Source organism: Chiloscyllium plagiosum, unplaced genomic scaffold, assembly GCF_037043375.1.
Source record: "Chiloscyllium plagiosum isolate Xiang-an unplaced genomic scaffold, Cpla_swu_hap1 HiC_scaffold_12, whole genome shotgun sequence".
NCBI lineage: Eukaryota > Metazoa > Chordata > Chondrichthyes > Orectolobiformes > Hemiscylliidae > Chiloscyllium > Chiloscyllium plagiosum.
In genome coordinates, this window is record NW_028270150.1 from 103,453,551 (window position 1) to 103,481,075 (window position 27,525).

Genomic DNA, 27,525 nt, shown 5'->3' on the forward strand with positions numbered 1-27,525 from the left:
GGGATATTACTCGTGTCTTCCACCTTAAGACTGATGTGAATTATTCATCTATCACCTATTTCCTTGTTCCCCACTACTGTCTCTCCAGCATCGTTTTCCAGCTGCCCAACATCCACTTTTGCCTCTCTTTTTCCCTTGAAATATCGAAATAAACTCTTACACTCTTCCTTTATATTACTGGCTACCTTACCCTCATATTTAATCTTCTCCCTCCTTATTTCTTTGTTTGTTGCCCTCTGTTGGTCTTTGTAAGCTTCCCAATCCTCTGGTTTCCCACTGCCTTTTGCCACATTAAATGCTTTCCCTTTTGTTTTTATGCTCTCCCTGCCTACCCTAGTCAGCCATGGTTACCTCATCCTCCCTGTAACATGTCTCTTTTCCCTCGGGATGAATCTCTGTCTCCTGAATTACTCCCAGAAACCCCTGCCATTGTTGTTCCACTGTCCTTCCTGCTCGGCTCCTCTCCCAGTCAATTCTACCCAGCTCCTCCCTCATGCCTCTGTAGATGCCTTTATTCAGCTATAATACCGTTACCCCTGATTCTATCTTCCCCCCTTCCAAATTGCAGAGTAAATTCAATCATGTTATGATCACTGCCTCCGAAGGGTTCCTTCACCTTAAGCTCCTTCAACAAGTCTGCCTTATTGCACAGCACTAAATTCTCCTGTGGGCTCCACCACAAGCTGCTCCAAAAAGCCGTCTCGTAGATATTCCACAAATTCCTTTTCTTGCAATCCACAACCAACCTGATTTTCCCAGTCCACCTGCATATTGAAATTCTCCATGATCACTGCCTTTCCTACGTATCTTTTCTATCTCCCAGTGTATCTTGTGCCCCAGCTCCTGACTACTGTACATAACTCCAACTATGCATTTTTTAACCTTTGGAGTTCCTCAATTCTACCCACACAGATTCTACACCATCTGACCCTACTTCATTTCTTACTATTGATTTAATTTCTTACTGATAAGGCAACCCCCACCCCCTCTGCCCACTGCCTATCTTTTTGACAGGATGTATATCATTGGATATTCAGCTCCCAGTCCTGATCCCCTTGCAACCATGTCTCTGTGATGCCCAACATGTCCTGCCTGCCAATTTTGATCTGTGCCACAAGCTCATTTACCTTGTTCCTTATACTGTGTGCATTCAGATATAACATCTTCGGTCCTGTATTAACCAACTCTCTTCTCATTGTGACTCATTTGTGCAGTGTGCTTGAAGTTTGATTGCTAACAGTTTCCAAACACTGTTGTATTTGTGTCAGTGCTGGAGATTTCAGTAGCCTCCCCTGATGTCTGCACTCTTACCCCTTCAGGCTTTCTAATTTCCCCTATAACCCAACCCCACCCCACCACCCCCATTTAATTTAAAGCCCTGCCTACAGCCCTAGTTATGCGATTTACTAGAACTCTGATCCCAGCCTGGTTCAGATGAAGACCGACCCATTGGAATAGGTCCCTTCTTCCCCAATACTGGTGCCAGCGTCCCATGAGTTCAAACCCATTTCTTTTACATCAATCTTTGAGCTATCTATTTACCTGCTTAATCTTGCTGACCCTGTGCCAATTAGCCCGTGGCTCAAGTAATAATCCAGAGATTATTGCCTTTTTGGTTTTGCTTTTTAATTGAAATCCGAGCTGTTCATACTCCCTCAGAAGAACCTCCGCCCGAGATCATTGGTACCTTTGTGGAGCATGACCACTGGATCTTTACAGTTCTCTGAAAGTGGAGTCACAGGTAGACAGGGCAGTGAAGGAGGCTTTTGGCCCACTGGCCGTCATCAGTCAGGGCATTGAGTATAGAAGTTGGTGCAGTTATGTTACAGTTGTACAGGATGTTGGTGAGGTTGCAGCTGGAGTATTGTGTACCTATCACATTTCCAACGCCCCTCCTCCAAGTCCCTCCTCCCTACCTTTTATCTTCTCCTGCTGAACACTCTCTGCTCATTCCTGAAGAAGGGCCTGTGCCCGAAACGTCGAATCTCCTGTTCCCTGGATGCTGCCTGACCTGCTGTGCTGTTCCAGCAATAAAGTTTCAACTTTGATCTCCAGCATCTGCAGACCTCACTTTCTCCTTCAGTTTGAATCACCTTGTTAGAGGAAGGATGTTATTAAACTGGAAAGAGTGAAGAAGAAATTTACAAGGATGTTGCCTGAACTCAATGGTCTGAGTTATAGAGAGAGGTTGGACAAGCTGAGACATTTTTCTTTTGAGTGTCGGAGACTGGGGGACTGGGGGGGAGAGGGCTTACAGTGGTGTATACGATCATGAGAGGCATGGATAGAGTGAATGTACTCAGTCTTTTCCCCAAGTTTGGGTATTTGAAGATGAGAGAGCATTAGTTTAAGGCTGGGGGGAAAGAATAAAAGGGAACCTGAGGGGCAACATTCTTACACATATGGAATGGTGGTATGCATATAGAATGAGCTACCTGTGGAAATGGTTGAAGCGGGTACAATTTAAAAGGCATTTAGACAAATACACGGATAGGAAAGGATTAGAAGGATATGGGCCAAGCGCAGGGAAATGGGGTTCACGTGGATGGACATTTTGGTCGGCATGGACCAGTTTGGGCCAAAGTGTCTGTCTCATGCTGTGGGACTCTATGGCTCTATGACTCCATTAACCCTCCCACTCCATGTTCCTGTGCAGCCCAGATGAGATATGCCGAACCCGAGCACCAGGCAGGCAACACAACCTTCAGGACTCTCGATCCTGGTGATGGAGAACAGTGTCTATGCTTCTAATTGCAATGCCATTTCTCTTCCCTCTCCCCACTTGAGTGGCTCCTTGCACCACAGTACTACAGTCAGTTGGCACAATTGCTCAAACTTAATGAGTGCACAATGTTTAATAGTGGATGACCCAATACCACAATAAAAAAAAACCATCAAATTTCCCAGAATATCTTCAAGAAAGTTCAAACTTGACTGTATTTTCAACAAACATATGACACCAAAAATGTCATGCTCACTTTGGCTCTCTTCTGGGAACAGAGAAATAAAGGTCAAGTGTAAGCTGTCCAAAACTTCCAGTATGCTCCACCTATTCAATGGGATCATGGCTGGTCATAGAACATAGAACATAGAACATAGAACATAGAACATAGAAGAATACAGCGCAGTACAGGCCCTTTGGCCCTCGATGTTGCGCCGATCCAAGCCCACCTAACCTACACTAGCCCACTATCCTCCATATACCTATCCAATGCCCGCTTAAATGCCCATAATGAGGGAGTGTCCACCACTGCTACTGGCAGGGCATTCCATGAACTCACGACTCGCTGAGTAAAGAACCTACCCCTAACATCTGTCCTATACCTACCCCCCCTTAATTTAAAGCTATGTAATAGCTGACTCCATACGAGGAAAAGGATTCTCACTGTCGACCCTATCTAAACCCCTAATCATCTTGTACACCTCTATCAAGTCACCCCTAAACCTTCTTTTCTCCAATGAAAACAACCCCAAGTGCCGCAGCCTTTCCTCATACGATCTTTCTACCATACCAGGCAACATCCTGGTAAACCTCCTCTGCACCCGTTCCAGTGCCTCCACATCCTTCCTATAGTATGGCGACCAAAACTGCACACAATACTCCAGATGCGGCCGCACCAGAGTCTTATACAACTGCAACATGACCTCAGTACTCCGGAACTCAATTCCTCTACCAATAAAAGCCAGTACGCCATATGCCTTCTTCACCGCACTATTTACCTGGGTGGCAACTTTCAAAGATTTGTGTACATGGACAACAAGATCCCTCTGCTCATCCACACTACCAAGTATCCGACCGTTAGCCCAGTACCCCATCATTTTATTACTCTTACCAAAGTGGATCATCTCACACTTAGCTACATTGAACTCCATTTGCCATCTTTCTGCCCAGTTCTGCAGCTTATCTATATCCCGCTGTAACCTGCCACATCCTTCCTCACTGTCTACAACTCCTCCGACTTTCATATCATCCGCAAACTTGCTCACCCAACCTTCTAACCCCTCCTCCAGGTCATTTATAAAAATGACAAACAGCAATGGTCCCAAAACAGATCCTTGCGGAACACCGCTAGTGACGGCACTCCACGATGAACCTTTGCCATCAACTACTACCCTCTGTCTTCTTCCAGCCAGCCAACTCCTAATCCAAACCTCCAACTCACCCTCAATGCCATACCTCCGTATTTTTTGCAGTAGTCTACCATGGGGAACCTTATCAAACGCCTTACTAAAATCCATATACACCACATCTACCGCTTTCCAACACCTCTTCTCTACATACCTTAAAGCCATCCATTCTACTTAATTGTGACTCAGTACTCACATTGACAACAATGTCCTGTTCCTGATTGAATACTGACGAAAAGTATTCATTCAGTGTCTCCCCAATCTCTTCAGCCTCCACACGCAACTTCCCACTACTATCCTTGACTGGACCTATTCCTACCCTAGTCAATCTTTTATTCCTGACATATCTATAGAAAGCCTTAGGGTTTTCCCTAATCCTACCAACTAAGGACCTTTCATGTCCCCTCCTTGCTGCTCTTAGCTCTCTCTTCAGATCCTTCCTGGCTACCTTATAACTCTCAATCGCCCCAATTGAACCTTCACGCCTCATCTTTACATAGGCCGCCCTCTTCCATTTAACAAGGGATTCCAATTCCTTATTAAACCACGGCTCCCTCACACGACCTTTCCTCCCTGCCTGACGGGTACATACTTATCAAGGACACTCAATAGTTGCTCCTTGAACAAGCTCCACATATCAATTACACCCTTGCCTTGAAGCTTACTTTTCCAAGCCACACATCCTAAGTCATGCCTCACCGCATCATAATTTCCCTGCCCCCAGCTATAACTCTTGCCCTGTAGTGCACACTTATCCCTCTCCATCACTAGAGTAAAAGTCACCGAATTGTGGTCACTGTCCCCAAAGTGCTCACCTACCTCTAATTCTAACACCTGGCCTGGTTCATTACCCAGAACCAAATCCAGTATGGCCTCACCTCTTGTTGGCCTATCTACATATTGTGTCAGGAAACCCTCCTGCACACATTGGACAAACACTGACCCATCTAACGAACTTGAGCTATAGCTTTCCCAATCAATATCAGGAAAATTAAAGTCCCCCATAACAACCACCCTATTACTTTCACTCTTCTCTTGAATCATCCTCGCAATCCTTTCTTCTACGTTTCTAGGACTATTAGGAGGCCTGTAAAAAACTCCTAACAGGGTGAGCTCACCTTTCCTATTCCTAACCTCAGCCCAAACTACCTCAGATGGCGAGTCTTCATCCATCGTCCTTTCCACAGCTGTAATACTATCTTTGACAAGCAATGCCACACCTCCCCCTCTTTTACCCCCACCTCTGACCCTACTAAAACATTTAAACCCTGGAACCTGCAACAGCCAATCCTGTCCCTGTTCTACCCATGTCTCCGTAAGAGCCACAACATCGAAGTCCCAGGTACCAACCCACGCTGCAAGTTCACCTACCTTATTTCGTATACTTCTTGCATTGAAGTATACACACTTCAAGCCACTTTCCTGTTTACAGGCACCCTCCTTTGAGATTGATGCCATGTACCTAACCTCTCTACACTCCAAGTCCTGCACCCTAAAGCTACAGTCTGGGTTCCCATGCCCCTGCAGAGTTAGTGCCCTGTTCCCTGCTTTCTCCCTTTAGGCCCAAAGAACTCCATCCAACTCCATCTTGAACAACATTCGATTTTTTGGCCTTGACCACAAAGAATGTCCCAGGTTCCCACTCCCTGGGTGAAGACATTTCTCCTCATCTCGGTCCTCCCCCAACTACTTAAACTGTGACCCTCAGTCCTCCACTCCTTCCCGGTCATTGGAAACATCCTTCTGTTTGAGAAACAGGCAATCGAGAAAGGTTTTATGTGTTTCAGGATCGTGCAATTAATGACTGCTGCTTGTTTCCATTGCCAGGGTCTCCCATTGCCTTATGAGTCAACTCCAACTGCTTTTCTGTCCAGTAGAGGGCATGACACCCTTATACATTGGAGGACAGGTTTCCATTAAAAAAATTACAACAAAAAGATTGTACAAGTTTCTCATCATTAATCCTTTGCCTGATGAAACTAACTGATACAAATTTTTCTCTGCAGATGAAGTGATGAAGAGACGCACCTTAACACTTTCACGAGTAAGTATCGTCCATCTGTATACAGCTTTGGGGGCACAGTTGAAACTTTCTATCTGGTCAGTTTGGACATGGGTGATTTCCAAAAGAAAGGCATTTTGATCTCAACCGCAGTGTAACTACCGTATTCTTTTATGTGTAAAAAAAAAAGCTGCTCTCAACCAAATATATATTTCATTATGGCGATATATTTTAAAATAAAATGCACTCATAGGCAATATTCCAACCACGTTTCATGAGGTATTTAACACGACCCATATCAGAATAGGGAGAGGATGCAGAGGTCTTGGATGGGATGAATAGCCAGGGTCTTTTTCTTAGGATTTGGGGTGCCCAAAACTAAAGAGTATAGGTTTAAGGTTAGGGAGGAAAGATTCGAAAAGGACCTGAGGGGTAACTTTTTAACGCAGAGGGTGGTGCGTGTCTGGAACGAGCTGCTAAAGGAATTATTTCATTTAAAAGCCATTTGGATGGGTACATGCATGTTGTTGTTGTGTTGCCATAGTCTTACCAGACCAGAGGAGATGCTCTCTCATTAGAGAGAGGTGACTGGTGATGATTTAACCTGAAGGCCACCAGACCTCAGATGAGGGAAGGTACCAAGAAGGAGAGTCCTTCGTGCCACGTCAAATTAGTGAGGGTAATCAAACCTATGTTGTTGGTATTACACTGCTTTGTAAACCAGCAATCCAGCCAACTGAGCTAAACCAATTCCCTGGGTATATGAATAGGAAGGGTTTAAAGGGATATGGGCCAAATGCTAGCAAAAATGGGACTAGATCAGATTGGATGTCTGGTCTGCACAGATGAGTTGACTCGAAGGGTTTATTTTCATGCTGCTCCAGTTATACAGTAGTGTAACTGCATCTGGAGTACTGTATTGTACTGCTCACCGTCCTCACAGAATGATGTTAGTATGTTGAAAGCGGTTCAGAGAAAATTTACCAGAATAATCCCTGGAATGAGCAAATTGCCTCATGAGGAAAAGGCTAAACTGGGTAAGCACTGTGTCTTCTGGAGTTTTGGAGATTCAGAGGGGACTGAAGTGAAATAGATAAGATCCTGAAGTGGGGGGCCTGACTGAGTCGATGTGGAGAGGATGTTTCCTCTTGTGGCAGAATCTAAAACTGGGTTCGGTCACTGTTTCAAAATAAGGGAGTACCCATTTAAAACAGAGTTTGGGGAAAGATTTCTCTCTCTCCCTGTCAGAAGGTTCTGAGTCTTTGGAATTCCCTTCATGTGAATAGAGTGGGCACAGAAGCTTTAAATATTTTTAAGGTAGAGGGAGATAGATTTTTGATTCCCAAGGGAATAATTATTGAGGGGGGGGGGGGAATATTTGCAGGAATGTAGAGTTGAGGTCAAAATCAGATCAGCTGCAATCTTGTTGAATGGGGAGCCGAGTCGGGGCCAGTATTTGTTTGTTGCTCATTTATTTGTATTCCAATTCTGGAATTCTGAAGTTTAATCTAATTTTTGCAGAGTGGCAGGGCAATTAATACCACAATTTGAATTTCTCTATCATCCAGTTGAATGTTTCATAGAATTAGGTGCATATTGAGGATATCACCATCCTTCCTCCAACTCCCTCACTAAACAATATTGGTTGCATTTCTGAATCATCCTGCTCAACAATTCCAGTCTGAGGGTCACTTCTCCCATTATTAAGGTATATGCACAAACATGATCCTCACAGATTATAATACAAACTGTCCATAATCACACACAACAGAAACACACACACAAGTATAATTTCTCTCTCTCTCAACCCCACACACTCTCTCTCTGTCTCTCAATACACACACGCGCACACACACACACACAACAGGTATAATCTCATACAAACACACACAGACAGGCAGACACACAAACACACATACATACACACAAAACAGGTATAATCTCATACAAACACACACAGACAGGCAGACACACAAACACACATACACACACACAAAACAGGTATAATCTCACACAAGCACTCAGACAGGCGGATACAAACACACACAAAACAGGTATAATCTCACACAAGCGCACACACAGACAGGCAGACACAAAAACACACATACACACACACAAAACAGGTATAATCTCACACAAGCACACAGACAGGTAAACACAAAAACACACATACACACACACAAAACAGGTATAATCTCATACAAGCACACAGACAGGTAGACACACAAACACACATACACACACACAAAACAGGTATCATCTCATACAAGCACACACAAACAGGCAGACACACACGTACAATCTTACATGTAAACACACACAGCTCACATGTATAACCTCACACACACACAAAGACACACATGGATAGCATTAGGGGAGGTGACAGCCAGGTGGTGTTATTGCTAGACTGTTAATCCAAAAACCCAGATAATGTTCTGGGGATGCAGGTTCAAATCCCACCATGGCAGATGGCAAAATTTGAATTCAATTTTTAAAAAAACTGGGATTAAGAGCCTAATGATGACCGTGAATCCATTGTCAATTGTTGGTTCACTAATGTCCCTTTGGGAAGGAAACTGCCATCCATGTGTGACCTACATGTGACTCCAGACCCACAGTAATTTGGTTGACACTTTACTGCCCTCTGGGCAGTTAGGGATTGGCAATAAATGATCCCCTAGCCAGTGACACCCTCATCCCATGAATGAATTAACAAACTAAAATACATAGACACACAGACACACACTGGTATAATCTCACACACAAGCACACTCAGACATAGGTAGAATATTACACGCAAATATACACACAGAGGTATAAATTCTCACACATACACACAGGTCTCATCTCAGACACACAGATGTAAACTCACAGAAAAACACATACACATAGATATATTTTCACACACAGACACACAAATGTATAATTGCACACACACACACAGGTGTAACCTCACAAACATACACAGGTATAAACACACACACACACACCAGAAAGGTATCGTCTCACATTAAAACACATACAGGTATACCAGATATTGCCTGGATTAGAGGGTATGAGTTATAAGGAGAGGCTGGACAGGCGTAGGTAGTTTTCTCTGGAGCGGCGGAGGTTGAGGGGAGACCAGACAGCATTTTGTAAAATTATTGAGGCAGAGATAGGTTTGACAGTCAGAATCTTTTTCTCAGAGTTGAAATGTCTGATACTGGGGGACATGCATTTAAGGTGATAGAGGGAAAGTTCAAAGGAGATGTGAGACGTGAGTTTTTTGCAGTGGGTAGTGGGTGCCTGAAACACGCTGCCAAGGTAGTGGTGGGCCATATACGACAGGGAAGTCTAAGGAGCTTTTAGAGAAGCACATGAATAAGCAAAGAATGGTGGGATTTGGACCACGTGCAGGCATCATGGTCAGCACAAGATCATAGGCCAAAGGCCCTGTTTCTGTGCTGTACTATACTGTGTTCTATGTGTAATCTCACACTCGCATGCATGCTTACTCACACACACACACACAGACACACACAAAACACACAGGTATAAACCTCATGCAAAAATGTACATGGCACACGGTTCTGGTCGGTCGATTATAAAAAGGATATGATTAAACTAGAAAAAGTGCAGAAAAGATTTACTTGAATACTATCTGGACTTTAAAATTTGAGTTATAAGGAGAGGTTGGATAGGCTGGAATGTTTTGCCTTGGAGCGTAGGAGACTGAGGAAGACCTTATAGAGTTCAATAAAATCATGAGAGGCAGATATAAGGTTAATAGCCAAACTGAGCGGCATGTATAATCTCACATACACGCACAGATACACGGCACACAGGCAAAATATCACACCCGAGCATACAGATTGATACACACACACAGCAACGTGTATAATCTCACACACAAAAGCACACACAACATACAGAAATAATCTCATGCACAGACAAACACAACACACAGGTAAAGTCTCACACAAGCACACACACAAAATATAAGTATAATCACATGCACAATCACACAACACTCAGGTATAATCTCACACACAAACCCACAACGCACACAATCTTGTACACAAACACACACACACATATCAGTTCACATGCAAACATACACTCAATGCACATATATAATCTTATGTACAGACACACAGATATAATCTCTCACACAAATACACACTCACAGGTATAAACTCATACAGAAATACACACACACAATCTTATACACAAACACACAGGATATAATCTGACACACAAATGCACACAGGTATGAACTCATACAGAAAAACGCACACCCACACAAACTTGTAAACAAGCACAAATGCACTCAATACACTAGTATAATCTCACACACACATTTACGCTCACATGCCTGCTATTTCACACATAGATATCATGTTACACACACACACACATACTGTACTTGCCTTTATTCAACCAGACTAGAGTTTAACAGCAGAGAGGCAATGCTAAAATGTCAGATAGGCCACACACCGAGTATTGTGTGCAGTTCTGGAATCCACATTCTAGGGGGAGATGTGATAGCACTGGGACATGATGCCAAAAGGGATTTACCAGGATGTTGCCTAAGGGCTGAAAAATTTCAGTGACGGAGAGACATTGGACAATCTGGGGTTGTTCTCCTTAGAGCAGTGGAGATTGAGGTGGGATGTGACTGAGATATAAAAAATGATGAGGGGCATAGATAAAGTAGACAGAAAGAAACCTCCCCCCTTTGATGGGGGGATCAGTGACTGGGGTGGGGGCATAGATTGAAGGTAACGGCAGGACGTTTCAAGGGAATATGAGGAAAAGTCCTTTCACACAGAAGGTGGTGGGAAATCTGGAACTTGTTGCCCATAAAGGGTGGAAGATGCACACAGCCTGGAGTTTGGTGACCAGTGGTGTCCTACAGGGAATGGTTCTGGGACCTTTGCTCTTTGTGATTTTTATAAATGACTCGGATGGGTTAGTAAGTTTGTTAATAACACGAAAGTTGGTGGATTTGTGGATAGTGTGGGGGGCTGTTGTATGTTGCAGTGGGACATTGACAGGATACAGAGCTGGGCTGAGAAGTGGCAGATGGAGTCCAACATGGAAAAGTGTAAGGTGATTCACTTGGGAAGGTTGAATTTGAATGCAGATTATAGGGTTAAAGGCAGGATTCTTGGCAGTGTGGAGGTACAGAGGGACTTGGGGTCCACTTCCATAGATTCCTCAACGTTGCCACCCAAGTTGATGGGATTGTTATGAAGGCGTATGGTGCATTGGCTTTCATTAGCAGGGGGATTGAGTTTAAGAGCTGCAAGGTTATTCGTGCAGTTCTATAAAGCCCTGGTTAGACCACACTTGGAGTATTGTGTTCAGTTCTGGTCACCTCATTATAGGAAAGGTGTGGAAGCTTTAGAGAGGGTGCAGAAGAGATTTACCAGGATGCTACCTGGACTGGAGGGCATGTCTTATGAAGAAAGGTTGAGGGAGCTGGGGCTTTTCTCATTGGAGTGAAGAAGGATGAGAGGGGACCTGATATAGGTGTACAAGATGTTGAGAGGCATAGATCGAGTGGATAGCCAGAGACTTTTTCCCATGGCAGAAATGTCTATCACGAGGGGGGCGTAATTTTAAGGTAATTGGAGGAAGGTTTAGGGGAGATCTCAGAGGTAGGTTCTTTACACAGAGTGGTGGGTGTGTGGAGAGTCCAGCAGTGGTAGGAGAGTCAGATACATTAGGAATATTTAAGCAACTCTCGGATAGGATGTATTCACACACACACACACTCGCATACACACTCACACACATTCACTCACACATGTATACACACATACACTCTCATACATACACATGTGTGCACACACTCACATACACTCACTCACAGTCACACGCAAACTCACATATGCACTCTCACACACAGATACACACACTCAATATGCACACACAGATTCAGATACACAAACTCACATACACGCACTATCACATATCGTATCACACTCTCTCACACTCACACTATTACATTATCATGCACACACTATCACATGCACATACTGACACATGCACATGCACAGACTAAAACACTCACACACAGACTCACACCAGAACACTCACAAATTCAGAGACATAAATAAACACAACTGCCCCACAATTTTAAAAATTCTTTTATGTGACATGGCCTTTGCTGGCTGGGCCCAGCATTTATTAACCCATCCCTAGTAGCCCCCTTGAGAAGCTGGAGGTGAGCTTCCTTCTTGAACTGCTGCAGTCCACCTTTTGCAGATAGACCCAGAATGCCCTAATGGAGGGAATTCCAGGATTTTGACCCAGCAACACTGAAGGAACGGCTGATATATTTCCAAGTCAGGCTGGTGAGTGACACGAAGTTGAACTTGCCGGGGGTGGTGTTCCCATGTATCTGCTGCCCTTTTCCTTCGAAATGGAAGTGGTTTGGATGCTGCTGTCTTTGGAAAGGGCTTTAGCAAACATTTGTAGCGCATCTAGTACACATTGCTAATTGTTGCAATCAGGGAAAAATGAGAATAATAGCGCAGAGCGCAGTTCATGGATTTTGAACCAGTGACATAAGATGATCTACATGATTATGCACAGGGTCTGGATCTGAGGAGTCAAGGAGATGGAGAAACTGGCTATTCGGCAAGGCATAGCACTGAATTTCTGACTGATATGCAGCTTAGTCCTAGAGGATCACAGAAGAAACCTTTCTTCATTACATTCCGAGAGCAGTGACTTGGAAGGACAGTGCCAAAAGAAGCTGATGACATGCACGGATGTCAGAAAAAGTACCACACACCACCGTAGAGAAGCAGAGACACGTTGCAGTTGGAACCAACTCTCTCCGGTTGCCTGCTCACTGAAATTTGGTGAACACTTTTTATTTTGTGCAGTGAATATTGACGTTTAATTTTGCCAGTGATGTCGGTCGACATTTTCCCCAGCCCATCCCGGATGATATTCTGTCCAACATTAATGTTCCAAGAAGTGTTCAATTGAAGGTGTGAAAGCTGCTGGTAATTTAGATTAGATTCCCTACAGGGTGGAAACAGGCCCTTTGGCCCAACAAGTCCACACTGATCCTCTGAAGAGTAACCCACCCAGACCCATTCCCCTACCCTGTATTTATCCCTGACTAATGCACCTAACACTACAGGCAATTTAGCATGGCCAATTCACCTGACCTGCACATCTTTGGACTGTGGGAGGAAACCAGAGCACCCGGAGGAAACCCACGCAGACACGGGGAGAATGTACAAACTCCACACAGACAGTCGCCCGAGGCTGGAATCGAACTCGAGTCCCTAACACTATCAGGCAGCAGTGCTAACCACTGAGCCACCCCAATAGTCAACTACACGAGTGCACAGTGCAGGTTGCCCATTGTCTGTTCAAGTTTAATCAAAATTAAATCACTACTAACCCGTTTGCTGGATATAGATCATTGGTTAATGTCAATTAACAAAGTCCATGAACTACAATGTTGCTAGTGTATCATTGTACAACCCAGCCTTATTAAGGGGGCACAGTGGCTCAATGGTTAGCCCAGATGCCACACCACACCAGGGACCCAGGTTTGAATCCTGCCTCAATTGCCTACCTGTGTGGAGTTGGCACATTCTCACTGTGTCTGCGTGGATATCTGTCTGGGGGGTTCCAGTTTCCTCCCACAGTCCAAAAATGTGCAGGTTAGGTTGAATGCTAAATTGCCCAAAGTATGCAGGTTAGGTGGGTTAGCCATGATAATAATCCCATGTGGGGTTACTGGGCTGGGGAGGATGCTCTTCTGGGAGTCAGTGCAGAGTCAATGGGTTGAATGGCCTCTTTTTGATTTGGTTTATTTTTGTCACGTGTATCTAAATACAGAGAAAAATATTGTTTGCATGCTATCTACAAATTATATCTTACATAACAACATCAAGGTAACAGAACAAAATGCAGTTTTGATGTTACAGCTACAGAGAAGTTACAGAGAAAGACCAATTCAAATATATGCACGATCTGTTCAAAAGTGTGATAACAGCAGGGAAGAAGTTCTCCTTGAATCTGTTGGGACATGTTTTCAAAGTTTTGTATTTTCTGTCTGATGGAAGAGGATGGCAGAGTGTATAACTGAGGTGAGAAGGGTCCTTGATTATGTTGGCTACTTTCCCCAGGGCAGCGGGAAGTATAGGTGGAAGGCTGGTTTGCGTGATGAACTGTGCCGTGTTCACAACTCTCTATGATTTCACGCAGTCTTGTGCAGAGTAGTTGCCATACTAAGCTGTGATACATCCGCATAGGATGCTTTCTATAGTTTAGCTATGAAAACTGGTCAGAGTCCTTGTGGATGTGCTGAATTTCCTTAGCCTTCTGAGGAACTGGAGGCATTGTTGAGCTTTCTACTCTGTAGGGATTGCAGGCATGGTGGAGGGATGATTGACCAGGGAGCATTGACTGAAGGTAAGGGGCAGGAGCTTTCATGGGGATGTGAGGTAAAACATTTTTCGCCCAGAAGGGTGAGTGGAATCTGGAGCTCACTGCCTGTAAGGTTGGGAGAGGCAGAAATCCTCACCGCCTTGAAGAAGAACCATATACATTCGAGTAATAGTCGAATTCTGTTGACTACCTTTAAATTAATGGGGTCAAGTATTACATGGGCACTACTTTTCAGGGGCTGAAATTCATACCCGTCAAAATTCATACTATGTTATTAGCAGAAGCCCAAATGATCTCTAAAAGAATATAGGGAAAAAAGAGTTGTGGTAATTCTGAAAACCCAGGGCGGAGCACAACAGCCAGCGGACTGGAAGATTGGGAGTGGGGCGGAACACCCGGCAGACTGGAAAGCTGGAGCAGTATGTGACGGGTGGCACATTGACGTCGATCTGTTATCTGTGAAGAACTAGGGTCAACTTTTACACGAGACGTATGGAAAATTCCAAGTTATTTGGCCAAAGATAGAGAGTCGACTTTTACACGAGATCAACTATTACTCGAGTATATATGGTATTTGAATGCCCACTTGCGAAGCCAAGGCATACAAGGCTCTGAGAAAATGGGTATTCAAACAATTAGGAGGTTGTTTTTGACTGGTGTGGATTCAATAGGCTGAACAGCTTATTTCTCTGAGCTGTAGATCTCTGTGATGTGATCAATTACAATCTCCAGACCTGCTCACCTGTCTGCTTTGTGGAGTTTGGGAAGATGGTGGAAACAGACTATCCAGGGATGGGAGACTACAAGGTTGGAGGTCCCTTGTTCCACTGATCCCTTCCCCTGACATCATACCCGTCCTCAATCTTTTCATTGAAAACTGGCGACATGACACTGACACTGACACTGACACTGACCCACTCTAACCTAGTCCCTTCTGAAACTGCCACACTTTGCTCTCTTAGTCCAACCTTAACATTGTTGTCCAACCACTGCGAAAGGTGATGCTCTTGTAATCTGGTGCACTAATTTTCCCTTGTGGAGGCTCAATGCTAGCTCTTGGACACACCTTCCTACCGCCCCTGGACCATGATCCCACATCTAAACATCAAGACTGTCACCAACCTCATAACCTCTGGAGGTCTTCCCTCCACTGTCTCCAACCTGGTAGTCTCAGGACAGACCTCTTCCACCTCCTCCCCAAAATACACAAACCAGATTGTCCTGGTTGGCCCATCATATCAGCCTGTTCCTGCCTCACCGAGTTCATTTCCTCCTATCTTGACTCCATCTTCTGTCCACCTGTCCAGACCCTGCCCATCTACATCCACGATTCCTCTGATGCCCTCCACCATATTGGCAATTTCCAGTTCCCTGGCGCTAACTGTCTCCTGTTCACCATGGATGTCCAATTCCTCTATATCGCCATTCCCCACCAGGATGGTCTGAGAGCTCTCAGCTTCTCCCTCGACCAGAGACCTGAACAATCCCCATCCACTACCACTCTCCTCCACCTGGCTGAACAATTTCTCCTTTAATTCATCTCCCTTCTGCCAAGTCAAAAGAGTGGCTATGGGCACCCGCATGAGTACCACTTATGCCTTGCCTCTTTATTGGGTATGTAGAATGATCCTTGTTCCAGTCCGACACTGGCCCCCTCCCACAACCCCCTTCTCAGTAAATCAATGAGTGCTTTGGTGCCACTTCATGCTCTCACCAGGACCTTGAAAATTTTGTTCATCTTGCCTCCATATTTCACCTCTCTATAACTTTCACATTGTCCATTCCCAACACTTCCTTTCCTTGACATCTCTGTCTCAGTTTTGGACAATAAACTGTCCACTGGCATCCACTACAAAACCACTGACTCCCACAGCTACCGTCACTACAGCTCATCACCCTCCATGTCCTGCAAGGACTCCATCCCATTCTCCCAGTTGCTTCACCTATGTCACATCTGTTTGGGTAATGCCACCTTTCAAAACAGCACTGCTGAGACAGTTTGCTCCTCTATGACCATGGCATCCCACTCACTGTGGTTGACAGGGCCCTCAAGCACACTTGACCTCTTGCCCATGCTTCTGCCCTTGCTCCCTCCCATCACTCACAGCAGCGTGTTCAGGTTCCCCATTACCTCACCTTTCATCCCACCAGCCTCCGCATTCAAAGGACCATTCTCTGCCATTTCCGACAACCCCAGCGAAACGCCACCACCAAATACATCTTCCCCTAACTCCTCTTGTCTGCATTTCACAGGGATCACTCCTTACTGGACACCCTAGTTCATTTCACAGCCACCAACGCCAACTCAACTCTCCAGAGCACCTTCCCATGTAACCACAGAATGTGCAACACCTGCCCCTTCCCCTCCTCCCTGCTCACCATCCAAGGGCCTGAACAGTCTTTCCAGTTGAAGCAGCATTTCTCATGTACCTCCTCCAATTTTGTGTATTGTGCTCACTTCACCCAACATGACTGACCCCTCATTGGAGAAACCAAAGGCAGACTGGGTGACCATTTTGCAGAATACTTCCTGTAGCTGGACATTTTAACACTGCGGTCTTCAAACTAGGCATTTTACAGTTTTCTGGACTTAGTGTCTGGCAGGAGACACAGTATTGTTCTGCCATCCTTACATTCCAACCACTTAATCTGACCTGTCAACATCTTTTCATCACCAGCACCCTACACTACCTACCCCACAATCCACCCCCGCTAAATCTATAGCATAAATGGTGTCACCTCCACACTTGACCTCAGCTCTGATGAAGAGTTATCCTGACATGAAATGTTAACTTGCTCTCCAGCATTTGTTATCTTTAGTTATGTATCCTCATTCAACCAAACAGGGTGCACTTAATCTTATCCAAGAGGGGTGCTGTTTACTTGGAATCTTCAATGTTTATTCTAATTTCTTCCCCCTCAACCCACCTACCACCCACCATCTCTCCAACGCCCATGTTTTGTCTCATAGCCAGTTAATCCTTTATCGTTCTGAAGGCCTTTCTGGAGGGGCTTTGCATTTTATTTTGCTGTACAAGATGTTTCTTTCTGATAATATCCAGCAGGGGGTGATAATGTCCTAGCAGTATAATGACTAGGCGACTGATCCAGGGGTACAGGCTGTGTGCTGGGGACGTGTGGCAGATTGTAGGGTTTGAATTTCGTTTTTAATAAAGTGAAATCCAAAATTAAGATTCATGATAATCTTTGTTAATTGTGGGAGAACCCAACTGGGACACTATGCTGTCCCTTCAGGGAAGGAAATCTTATCTGGTCTGGTCTACATATGACCCCTACCCTCCCCCACAGTGATGCAGTCACCCCTTAACTGTCCCTTGGGGATATTAGGGTGAGGCACTAAACATTGTGCATGTCCAACTACACGTACATCATTGTCCACTCTTTTGATTTCACTGTGATGACAGAACAGCCCTTTCCTTTGAAATTTAATTTTTTGTTTGATACTGCATGAAGAGATGTCAAAGGAACTGTGTTTACGAAATCGTGAGTTGATTTCTGAGGTAAAACGTCATATCTGACCTCTGCCTCCAAGGGAGTGGTCATTCAGGAAAATAAAACAAGACAATGATGGTTTTCCAAACGAGTGGCAAAGGAATCTGGATGTGCGAGACAGGTTGTATCTACTCATTTCTCTCTGGTCATTCACAGACCATTCTCTACCCAAACATTTACCCCATCTCTAGTTGTCCCCTTGAGAAGGTGGTGGGGAGCTGCCTTCTTGAACTGTTACAGTCCCACATGCTGTAGGTAGTCCCACTGTTATGATGTGGTGGTGAACCCTTCTGTTAATTAAACCAAACAACCAGAAAAACTCACCTTGCCTCATAATCTGTTAAAATATGAGTGACAGAGAACTCCCAAATTCACCTATTTAAAGAAAATAATATCAATTTATTCTTTAACTCTAAAAATGAACATTAAACAACTACTATTTATAACTCTAAGCCTCCCTTTCTCTTAACTGCTTATTACCTGCCTCCAACTCTATAACAATATACTGTTGCAATAAAACACTTATTAAAATTACATCAACTTACCTTTGGTATCTGTCTTCTTCCTGCTGAAGATCTCCCTGGGTCATCTTCATTCTTTTTACTGCAAATATGTTCCATATGAACAGGTACTATTGATAAAGTGTGCTTCTTAATTTTATGGATCTGTGTTGATGGCAGTTACTCTGTCCGATTTTCTGCCTTTTTGTATCCCCAAAATTGGATTGTCTCATTGGTTCAATGTTGGCAAAACAATAAAATTCAAACTTGATTGGGTTTTAGTATCCTGGGGCATAATTTAAACTAATCAGTTAAATGCAAGTTGTAGTCAAAACAACAACCAACTCAGGTATTCCATTTCACAGCCAAATGTTACATATTTTCAATTTTACAGACTGCTTTCTTGTTATATCATAGGTGCTTGTAAGCTCTCAGTTCCAAACAGCTTTCACTCTCTCTTGGGTACAGTACACACCGTCAACTTCAGAACATCTCTCCCCTTAAGAAAAATATGAGCCATCATAATGAAAAGATGGCTTCTTTTTTTATTCTAATTCTTAATCCCATTACAATGAAATACATAGGTCATTAATCTAAGTTCATTTTAAATTCTGCACACACACATTGGAATCTGTTTAATCGTATCTGCACTTTTTTTTCTTTAAATCCACGATAAGGCATCTGCTATCGTATTTTTATGACCCGCAACATGTACAATTTTTAAATTAAAAGTCAGTAACATAAGACTTCAACGAAAGAGTCTCATTTTTGTCTTTAAATCATTCAAAGAATTAAGAGGATTGTAGTCTGTGTACACAACTGCCTCTGTCCCATTGTTTGTCACATAAACATTAAAATGTTGTAAGGCCAGTACCAAACTCAATATTACTTTTTCAATGGTAGAGTATTTTCTCTGGTTGGTGTTGAGTTTCTTTGAAAAGTAACCAATTGGCCGTTCAATTCCATCATCATCTTCCTGTAGCAGGACAGCTCCAACTCCTATATTGCTAGTATAAATTGCAACTTTGAAGGGTTTCAAAAAATTTGGTGTAGCTAAAATGGTGCGGTGGTTAATACTGCTTTTAAATTCTCACATGCCTCCAGGCATTGTTCTGTGCACCAAAATTTTGTGTTCTTCTTTACTAAACCTGTTAGCTGTGCCACCATGCTGCTCAATTTTGGAACAAACTTCCTGTAGAATCCGCTTAGTCCCAAAAATCGAAGCACCTCTTTGTTTATGGTTGATCGTGGAAATTCCTCAATAACCTTCATCTTCACATTTCCTTGGAATTATCCTTCCATGACTGATGTTATGTCCCAAGAATGTCTCTTCTGCCTTCACGAATTCTGTTTTCTTTAAGCTTATCGCTAGTTTTGCTTTCATAGAATTCATACAGTGTGGAAACTGGCCCTTCAACCCTACAAGTCCACACCGACCCTCTGAAGAGTATCCCACCCAAACCCATTCCCCTACCCTTTTACTGTACATTTCTCCTGACGAATGCACCTAACCTGCACATCCCTGAACACTATGGGCAATTTAGCATGGCCAATGAACCTAACCTACACATCTTTGGATTGTGGGAAGAAACTGGACCATCTGGAGGAAACCCACGCAGACACAGGGAGAATGTGCAAACTCCACACAGACAGTCGCCCGAGGCTGGATACGAACCTGGGTCTCTGGCGCTGTGAGGCAGCAGTGCTAACCACTGAGCCACCATGCTGCCCATAAGGGATTTTTAGTTCATTTCATGTTATTCAATTTCCTGCAAACTCACACAGGGAATCAAACCCAGGCTGCAGCAATAAAAGTGCCGAATGCTAACCATTATACCATCAGGGAGGACCAGCTTCCCATAATCATTCAAAGAGCTCTGCCAATTGTGCTATATGATCTTTCCATGACTCGCTAAAGATCACTACATCTTCCAGATAAACTGCACAGTTTGTTAACCCAGCCACAACTCTGTTCTTGAGTCTTTGGTATATGGCTGGTGCGTTCTTTATTCCAAAAGACATCTTTTTGAATTGATATAGCCAATTTGGGATTACAAACACAGAAACATCTTTCGCTTTCTCTGATAAAGGTACCTGCCAATAACCATGCAGTAAGTCCAACTTTGTGATGTAACTGGCTTGTCCAACCTTCGCTATACAGTCCTCCAAACTTGGTATTGGGTATGAGTCACATTTTGTTACAGCGTTGACCTTCCAATAGTCCACACAAAATTGGGAACCATCACAATTGGCGAACTCCACTCAGTCTGACTCGGTTCGATGATATCTTCGTTGAGTATTGCATCCACTTCCTTCAGGACCTGTGTGGCTTTGAAAGGATGAAGTCTGTAGGGGTGTTGTTTTATCAGAATAGCATTCCCTGCTTCCAGCTCATGCCCAATAATATTAGTCCTCCCCATCTTATTCCTACATATGTCCTCAAACTGCTGCCAACAACTTTCAACTGGGTTCTTTATTCCTGAAACAGAGAGTTCACTAAACTATCCCACTCCTCAATGATGTCTTCACTGTTTGGAAGATCATCACCAGAGGTGCAGCAATCTCATTCCTCGTTTCCTGTAGTAACCTAGGATATATCTGGTCCGGCCCTGGGGTTGTATCTATCTTGATGCTTCCCAGAATTCCCAGCTAATCCACTTTCTTAATATCAAGCTGTTCAACCTTATTAACCTGGTCCATGATGTTCTCAGTATCAACAAGGTCCCTCTCTCTGGTGCATACTGAAGCAAAAAGCTCATTTAGAGCCTCCCCTACCTCTTCAGACTCCAGGCACAAGTTCCCTCCACTATCCCCGATCAGCCCTACTCTCTCTCTGATCAATGTCTTATTCCTCATGTAAGTGTAGAACGCCTTTGGGTTTTCCCTAATCCTTCCCGCGAAGACTTTTTTGTGCCCCCTTCAAGCTCTCCTCAGTCCATTTTTGGGTTCTTTCCTAACTACCCTCTAATCGTCTAAAACTGTACCACATCCTTGCTTCCTCAACCTTAAGTAAACTTCTTTCTTCTTGTTGACGAGAAGCTCCTCTTTTCTTGTCATCCAAGGCTCCTTCACCTTACAATTCCTTACCTGTCTCAGTGGGACAAAGTTATCCAACACTCACAACAAGTGGTCCTTAAACAGTCTCCATATTTCTGTTGTGCCTTTGGCACAGTGGTTAGCACTGCTGCCTCACAGCACCAGAGACCCGGGTTCAATTCCCGCCTCAGGCGACTGACTGTGTGGAGTTTGCACGTTCTCCCCGTGTCTGCGTGGGTTTCCTCCGGGTGCTCCGGTTTCCTCCCACAGTCCAAAGATGTGTAGGTCAGGTGAATTGGCCATTCTAAATAGCCCGTAGTGTTAGGTAAGGGGTAAATGTAGGGGTATGGGTGGGTTGCGCTTCGGCGGGTCGGTGTGGACTTGTTGGGCCGAAGGGCCTGTTTCCACACTGTAAGTAATCTAATCTAATCTAATCTAATTGTTTCGAATTTATTCTCCACAGCTCCTGTCTAATAGCAGTATAATCTCCCCTCCCCCAATTAAATAACTTCCCAGACTGTCTGTTCCTATCCATCTCCGTGGTTATGGTAAAGATGAGGCATTTGAGGTCACTGTCACCAAAATGTTCTCCCACCGAGCGATCTGACACCTGGCCTGGTTCATTGCCTAGCACCAAATCCAATATGGCTCCATCCAGACCATCTGAACTAAGGAGATTCCAAACAATATTGTGGAAGTTGAAGTCACCCATAACAATAACTCAGTTACATCTGCATTTTTCCAAGATCTAGAAGATGGAACATTACAACACAGTACAGGCCCTTTGGCCCTTGATGTCGCACTGACCTGTGGAACCAATCTGAAGCCCATCTAACTTACATTATACCATTTTCATCCCATATGACTATCCAATTATCATTTAAATGCCCTTAAAGTTGGTGAAAATGTGTTGATGGAAAAACGCCGCAGGTCAGGCAGCATCCAAGGAGCAGGAGAATCGATGTTTCGGGCATGAGCCCTTCTTCAGGCTCATACCCAAAATGTCGATTCTCCTGCTCCTTGGGTGCTGCCTGACCTGCTGCGCTTTTCCAGCAATACATTTACAGCTCTGATCTCCAGCATCTGCAGTCCTCACTTTCTCCTTAAAGTTGGTGAGTCTACTACTGTCGCAGATGGGGCGTTCTACACTCTTACTACTTTCTGAATAAAGAAACTACCTCTAACGTCTGTCCTATATCTAGCACCCCTCAGTTTAAAGCTATGTCCCCTTGTGCTAGCCATCACCATCCGAGGAAAAAGGCTCTCACTGTCCACCCTATCTAACCCTCTGATTATCTTGTATGTCTCAATTAACCTTCTTCTCTCTCATGAAAACAGCCTCAAGTCTCTCAACCTTTCCTCATAAGACCTTCCCTCCGTACCAGGCAACATCCCAGTAAATCTCCTCTGCACTCTTTCTAAAGCTTCTACATCCTTTCGATAATGCAGTGACCAGAACTGTAAGCAATAATCTAACTGCAGCCGCATGATCTCATGGTTCCAAAACACAATCCCTCTACCAATAAAACCCAACTCACTGTATGCCTTCTCAACAACACTATCAACTTGGATGGCAACTTTCATGGATCATGGACATTGAGATCTCTCTGCTCCGCTACACTACCAAAAATCTTACCATTCACCCAATACTCTGCATTCCTGTTCCTCCATCCAAAGTGAATCACCTTACACTTTTCCACATGAAACTCCATTTGCCACCTTTCAGCCTAGCCCTGCAGCTTATCTATGTCTCTCCATAACCTACAAAATCCTTCATCACTATCCACAACTCTACCGATCTTAGTGTCATCGGCAAATTTAATGACCCATCCTTCTATGCCCTCATCCAGGTCATTTATAAAAATGACCAACAGCAGTGGCCCAAAACAGATCCTTGTGCTGCACCATGAGTAACTGAACTCCAGAATGAACATTTTCCATCAACACCACCCTCTGTCTGATTTCAGCTAGCCAATTTCTGATCCAAACCATTAACTCACCCTCAATCCCGTGCCTCCATACTTTGTGCATTAGCCTACTGTGGTGATTCTTATCATACATCTTACTGAAATCCATATATACCACATCCACCACTTTACCCTCATCCACCTGTTTGGTTACCTTCTTGAAGAACTCAATAAGGTTTGTGAGGCAAGACCTACCCTTCACAAAACTGTGTTGTTGACTATCCCTAATCAACTTATTCCTTTCTAGAATATTATAAATCCTATCTCTGATAAAGGCTCACTGATCTATAATTACCAGGGTTGTCTCTACTCCCTTTCTTTTTTTTAATAGATATTTTTATTAGAAATTTAACATTTTTACAAGTTTACAAAAATAAACAAAACTCTCAAGTACAAACATTGATATACAATTAAATCTTAAATATATAATAACCAAAATTTAACAAAAGAAAAATACAGAGAAAAAAAAACAAAACTCAACTAACTACTAATCTAACCTACAACTAACCAGAGTGTATATTTAAGTCTCTTACATTATTCAAATAAGAGAAAGAGAGAGAAAAAAAACAGCGGTTAACATAGAAATTGGGTAGTGAGATACATGCTCGGAATGTGTTAACATCAAATGTAATAAAACCCGTATTCGTGCGGGATTCCTCTCCCAAGGGGCCCCGGACCAGCCAGGTTCGTAATCTCAATTAAATAAAAGCCCTTGTTAGGATAGCCGAAATATCTGTATTCATATAATTCAAGAAGGGCTGCCATATTTTATAAAATAATTCGGTCTTTCGGTGCACCATATTTGTAAGGAAGTCAAGGGGAATACATTCCATAATTAATCTGTGCCAATTTGAAAGTCCAGGGGGGCCCTCAGCCACCCAGTTTACCAAAATATTTTTCCTTGCACAGAAAGAGAGAATAGAAAATTGTCTCTACCCATGCATGTCCAGGGAGGATAAGTTCAAAAAGCCCAAAAGGAGAGATACAGGGTCCACTTTAATTTCCATTGCTAAAATTTCTGTCAGAGCATTTGCTACTTTAGTCCAGTATCTACAGATCTTATGACAGGTCCATAGACAATGTACAAGAGTGCCCACCTCTATTTTACATTTGGGACACATTGGAGATGCTCCTGCCTTAAATTTTGCCAATTGATCCGGTGCTATATGGGCCCTATGAAGTATCTTCAGCTGGATAGCCTGAGTTCTGTTAAGGATGGTGATTCTTCTGGCGTTTTCCCAAAAGTTATTCCACGTTTCTATCGAGATTTCTGATCCCATGTTTTAAGCAGATTGTCCATATCTCCCGATACTTCATCATGTAGTAAATGATAAATAGTACTGACGGAAGATACCCTCACTGGTCGTAGTACTCTACATTCTCTATCTGATTTATAAAGACTATCTAATAACGTAGTCTTCTTCTGTATATAATCTCGAATTTGGAAATATCGATAGAGGTCTCCATTAGGTAATCCGAATTTCTGACGCAGCTGTTCAAAAGACATCAGGACCCCATCTTTAAATAGGTCCCCTAGACATGAGATACCCCTGGATCTCCAGAGTTTAAAAGTGGCATCTGTAAACCCCGGTTGGAATCCCCATGCTCCCACTATCGGTGCATAGGGGGATGTTTTATGTGAGTTGCCCTCATTTTGCCGCATTATATTCCAAACTTTAATTGTGTTTAGTATTATAGGGTTTTTACAGTGATCTGTAATGATTTTCCTCTTGTCTGAAAATAAAAGGTTAATAAGTGGGTATTTTACCTGAGAAGCTTCGATGTCCAGACAGATTGATTGTGGATCAGACAGGACCCAATCAGCTAAGTAACTTAATAAGGAACTTAACTGATATTTCCTAAAATCTGGGAAGTCAAATCCTCCCCTTGCCTGTGGAAGCTGTAGCTTCTTCAGCTTAATGAGGGGCCATCTATGATTCCAGATAAAGGAACCCAACCAGCCATATAATTTACGTAGTGCCAGCCTCCGCAGCATCACCGGAAGCATTCTCATAGGGTATAGGAGACGGGGCAGGGCATTCATTTTAATTAGTGCTATTCTACCCAGCCAGGAAATTGGAAGGTCTCCCCATCGCTGGAGGTCCTGCCGTATCCTTTTCAGTAAATGCACAAAGTTAGCCTTGTATAACTGACCAAATACTGGGGTAATAAAAATACCTAAATATAAGAAACCCTCCAGGGACCAATGAAAGGGAAAATGGGATCCATCCACTAAGTGGGGTGTCATAGCAAGGCCACCCATTGGCATAGCCTCCGATTTTGAGAAATTAATTTTATAGCCTGAGAATGCGCTAAATGTATTAATAACTTGGATTAAGCGAGGTACGGACATCAGAGGATTACTGAGGAATAGAAGAACATCATCTGCGTACAGGGTAGTTTTATGTTTACCTGTACCAATCCTCGAGGCCGTTATATTAGGATCAGCCCGTATAGCTTCTGCTAGTTGTTCAATTATTAGCGTAAATAACAATGGCGAGAGAGGACATCCCTGACGGCAGCCCCTACCCACACTGAAGCTATCCGAACCTAATCCATTGGTAACCACAACTGCTTTGGGATCACTATACAATGTTGAGACCCATTTGGTAAACACCTTTCCAACGCCAAACCTTTCCAATGTGTAAAACAAATATGACTATTCAACCTTATCGAATGCCTTTTCCGCGTATAATGAAAGGTTATCCTTTCCGCGTATCCTGGTATCTTTCCCTGATGGCAGGCTTGAATCATATTCAAAACCCTTCTAATATTATTGGATGATCTACGGCCCTTAGTAAACCCCGTCTGATCCTCCTTTATGATATGTGGCAGTACCCTTTCTGGTCTCAATGCTAACGTTTTAGAAAGGATTTTAAAATCTACATTTAGCAAGGATATTGGTCTGTATGACGTACAATCTTCTGGGTCCTTTCCTTTTTTAAGGATAAGAGAGATATTTGCCTCTTTCAGCGAAGGCGGGAGACAGCCCTGACTATATGCATAGTTATACATGTCCATAAGTGGACCAGCCAATATTTCTGTAATTTCTTTACAGAATTCAGCTTGAAAACCATCTGGGCCCGGTGCCTTACCGCTCTGAAGTTGCCTGATTGCGTCAAGTATTTCTTGGACTGTTAGGGGAGCATTTAAGACCGATACCTGTTCCGGAGTTAGGCTGGTCAAATGTTTTAAAAATGATTGCATCCTCCTAGTCCTGTCTTCACAATCCTGCGAATTATATAAATCATAATAAAATTTTCTAAAGATTGCATTATGATCATGAGTTAAAATACCCGTACTTTCATTGATAGACGTGATAGTTTGAGGGGCCTTTTTTTCATTCGCAAGAAATGCTAAGTATCTACCCGGTTTGTCGCCAAATTCGTATAACCTTTGTTTTGCAAATAATATTTCCCTCTTAGCCATTTGGGTAAGCGTAGTGTTTAGAGCTGTCCTAAGGGCCGTAATCCTTTGCAATTTAATAATAGAAGGTCTATCAGCATATGCCTTTAAACGAACTTCGAGCAGACGCTATTGTTCTCCCTTTAATTTTTTCTGGGTCGCTGAGTACGAGATGATCAAACCTCGCGCGTAAGCTTTGATGGTCTCCCACATTATTGATGGATTACTAGCCGTACCTAAATTAATTTCTAAAAAAGTTTTAAATTCTTGAGAGAAGTACTTTACAAATTTACTATCTTTCATTAGGAAGGGGTCCATACGCCAGTGCCGAGGGGATGTCCCATTGTTCCTCGCCTTGGTTTCCATATATACAGCAGCGTGGTCAGAAATTGCTATACTACCTATTTTACAGGATGATATGGAATTTTAAAAAATCGAGGGGGCAAAAAACATATCAATTCTGGTATGACATTTATGTGGATTGGAGTAAAAAGAAAAATCTCTGCCCTGTGGATGAAGACATTGCCATACATCTATTAATCCTAATTCTTTGTTCAGATCCACCAAT

General features: G+C 43.4%; 1 protein-coding gene across 2 annotated transcripts in view; it reads left to right on the forward strand.

Moving 5' to 3' along the window:
- The window catches only part of LOC122554904 (uncharacterized), a 68,762-nt gene extending 42,022 nt beyond the window's left edge, over positions 1–26,740 (forward strand). The window contains exons 8-9 of one of the 2 annotated variants that reach the window (XM_087993136.1): positions 6,135–6,172; positions 26,611–26,740. In XM_087993136.1, the coding sequence (XP_087849262.1) occupies positions 6,135–6,172; positions 26,611–26,622 (50 nt within the window). In that variant the 3' untranslated portion in view covers positions 26,623–26,740. Of the gene's footprint in view, positions 1–6,134; positions 6,173–12,715; positions 18,826–26,610 lie in introns of those variants that run through there. The other variant, XM_043700293.2, reaches the window with a different exon arrangement.
- The last annotated feature ends 785 nt before the right edge of the window (positions 26,741–27,525 follow it).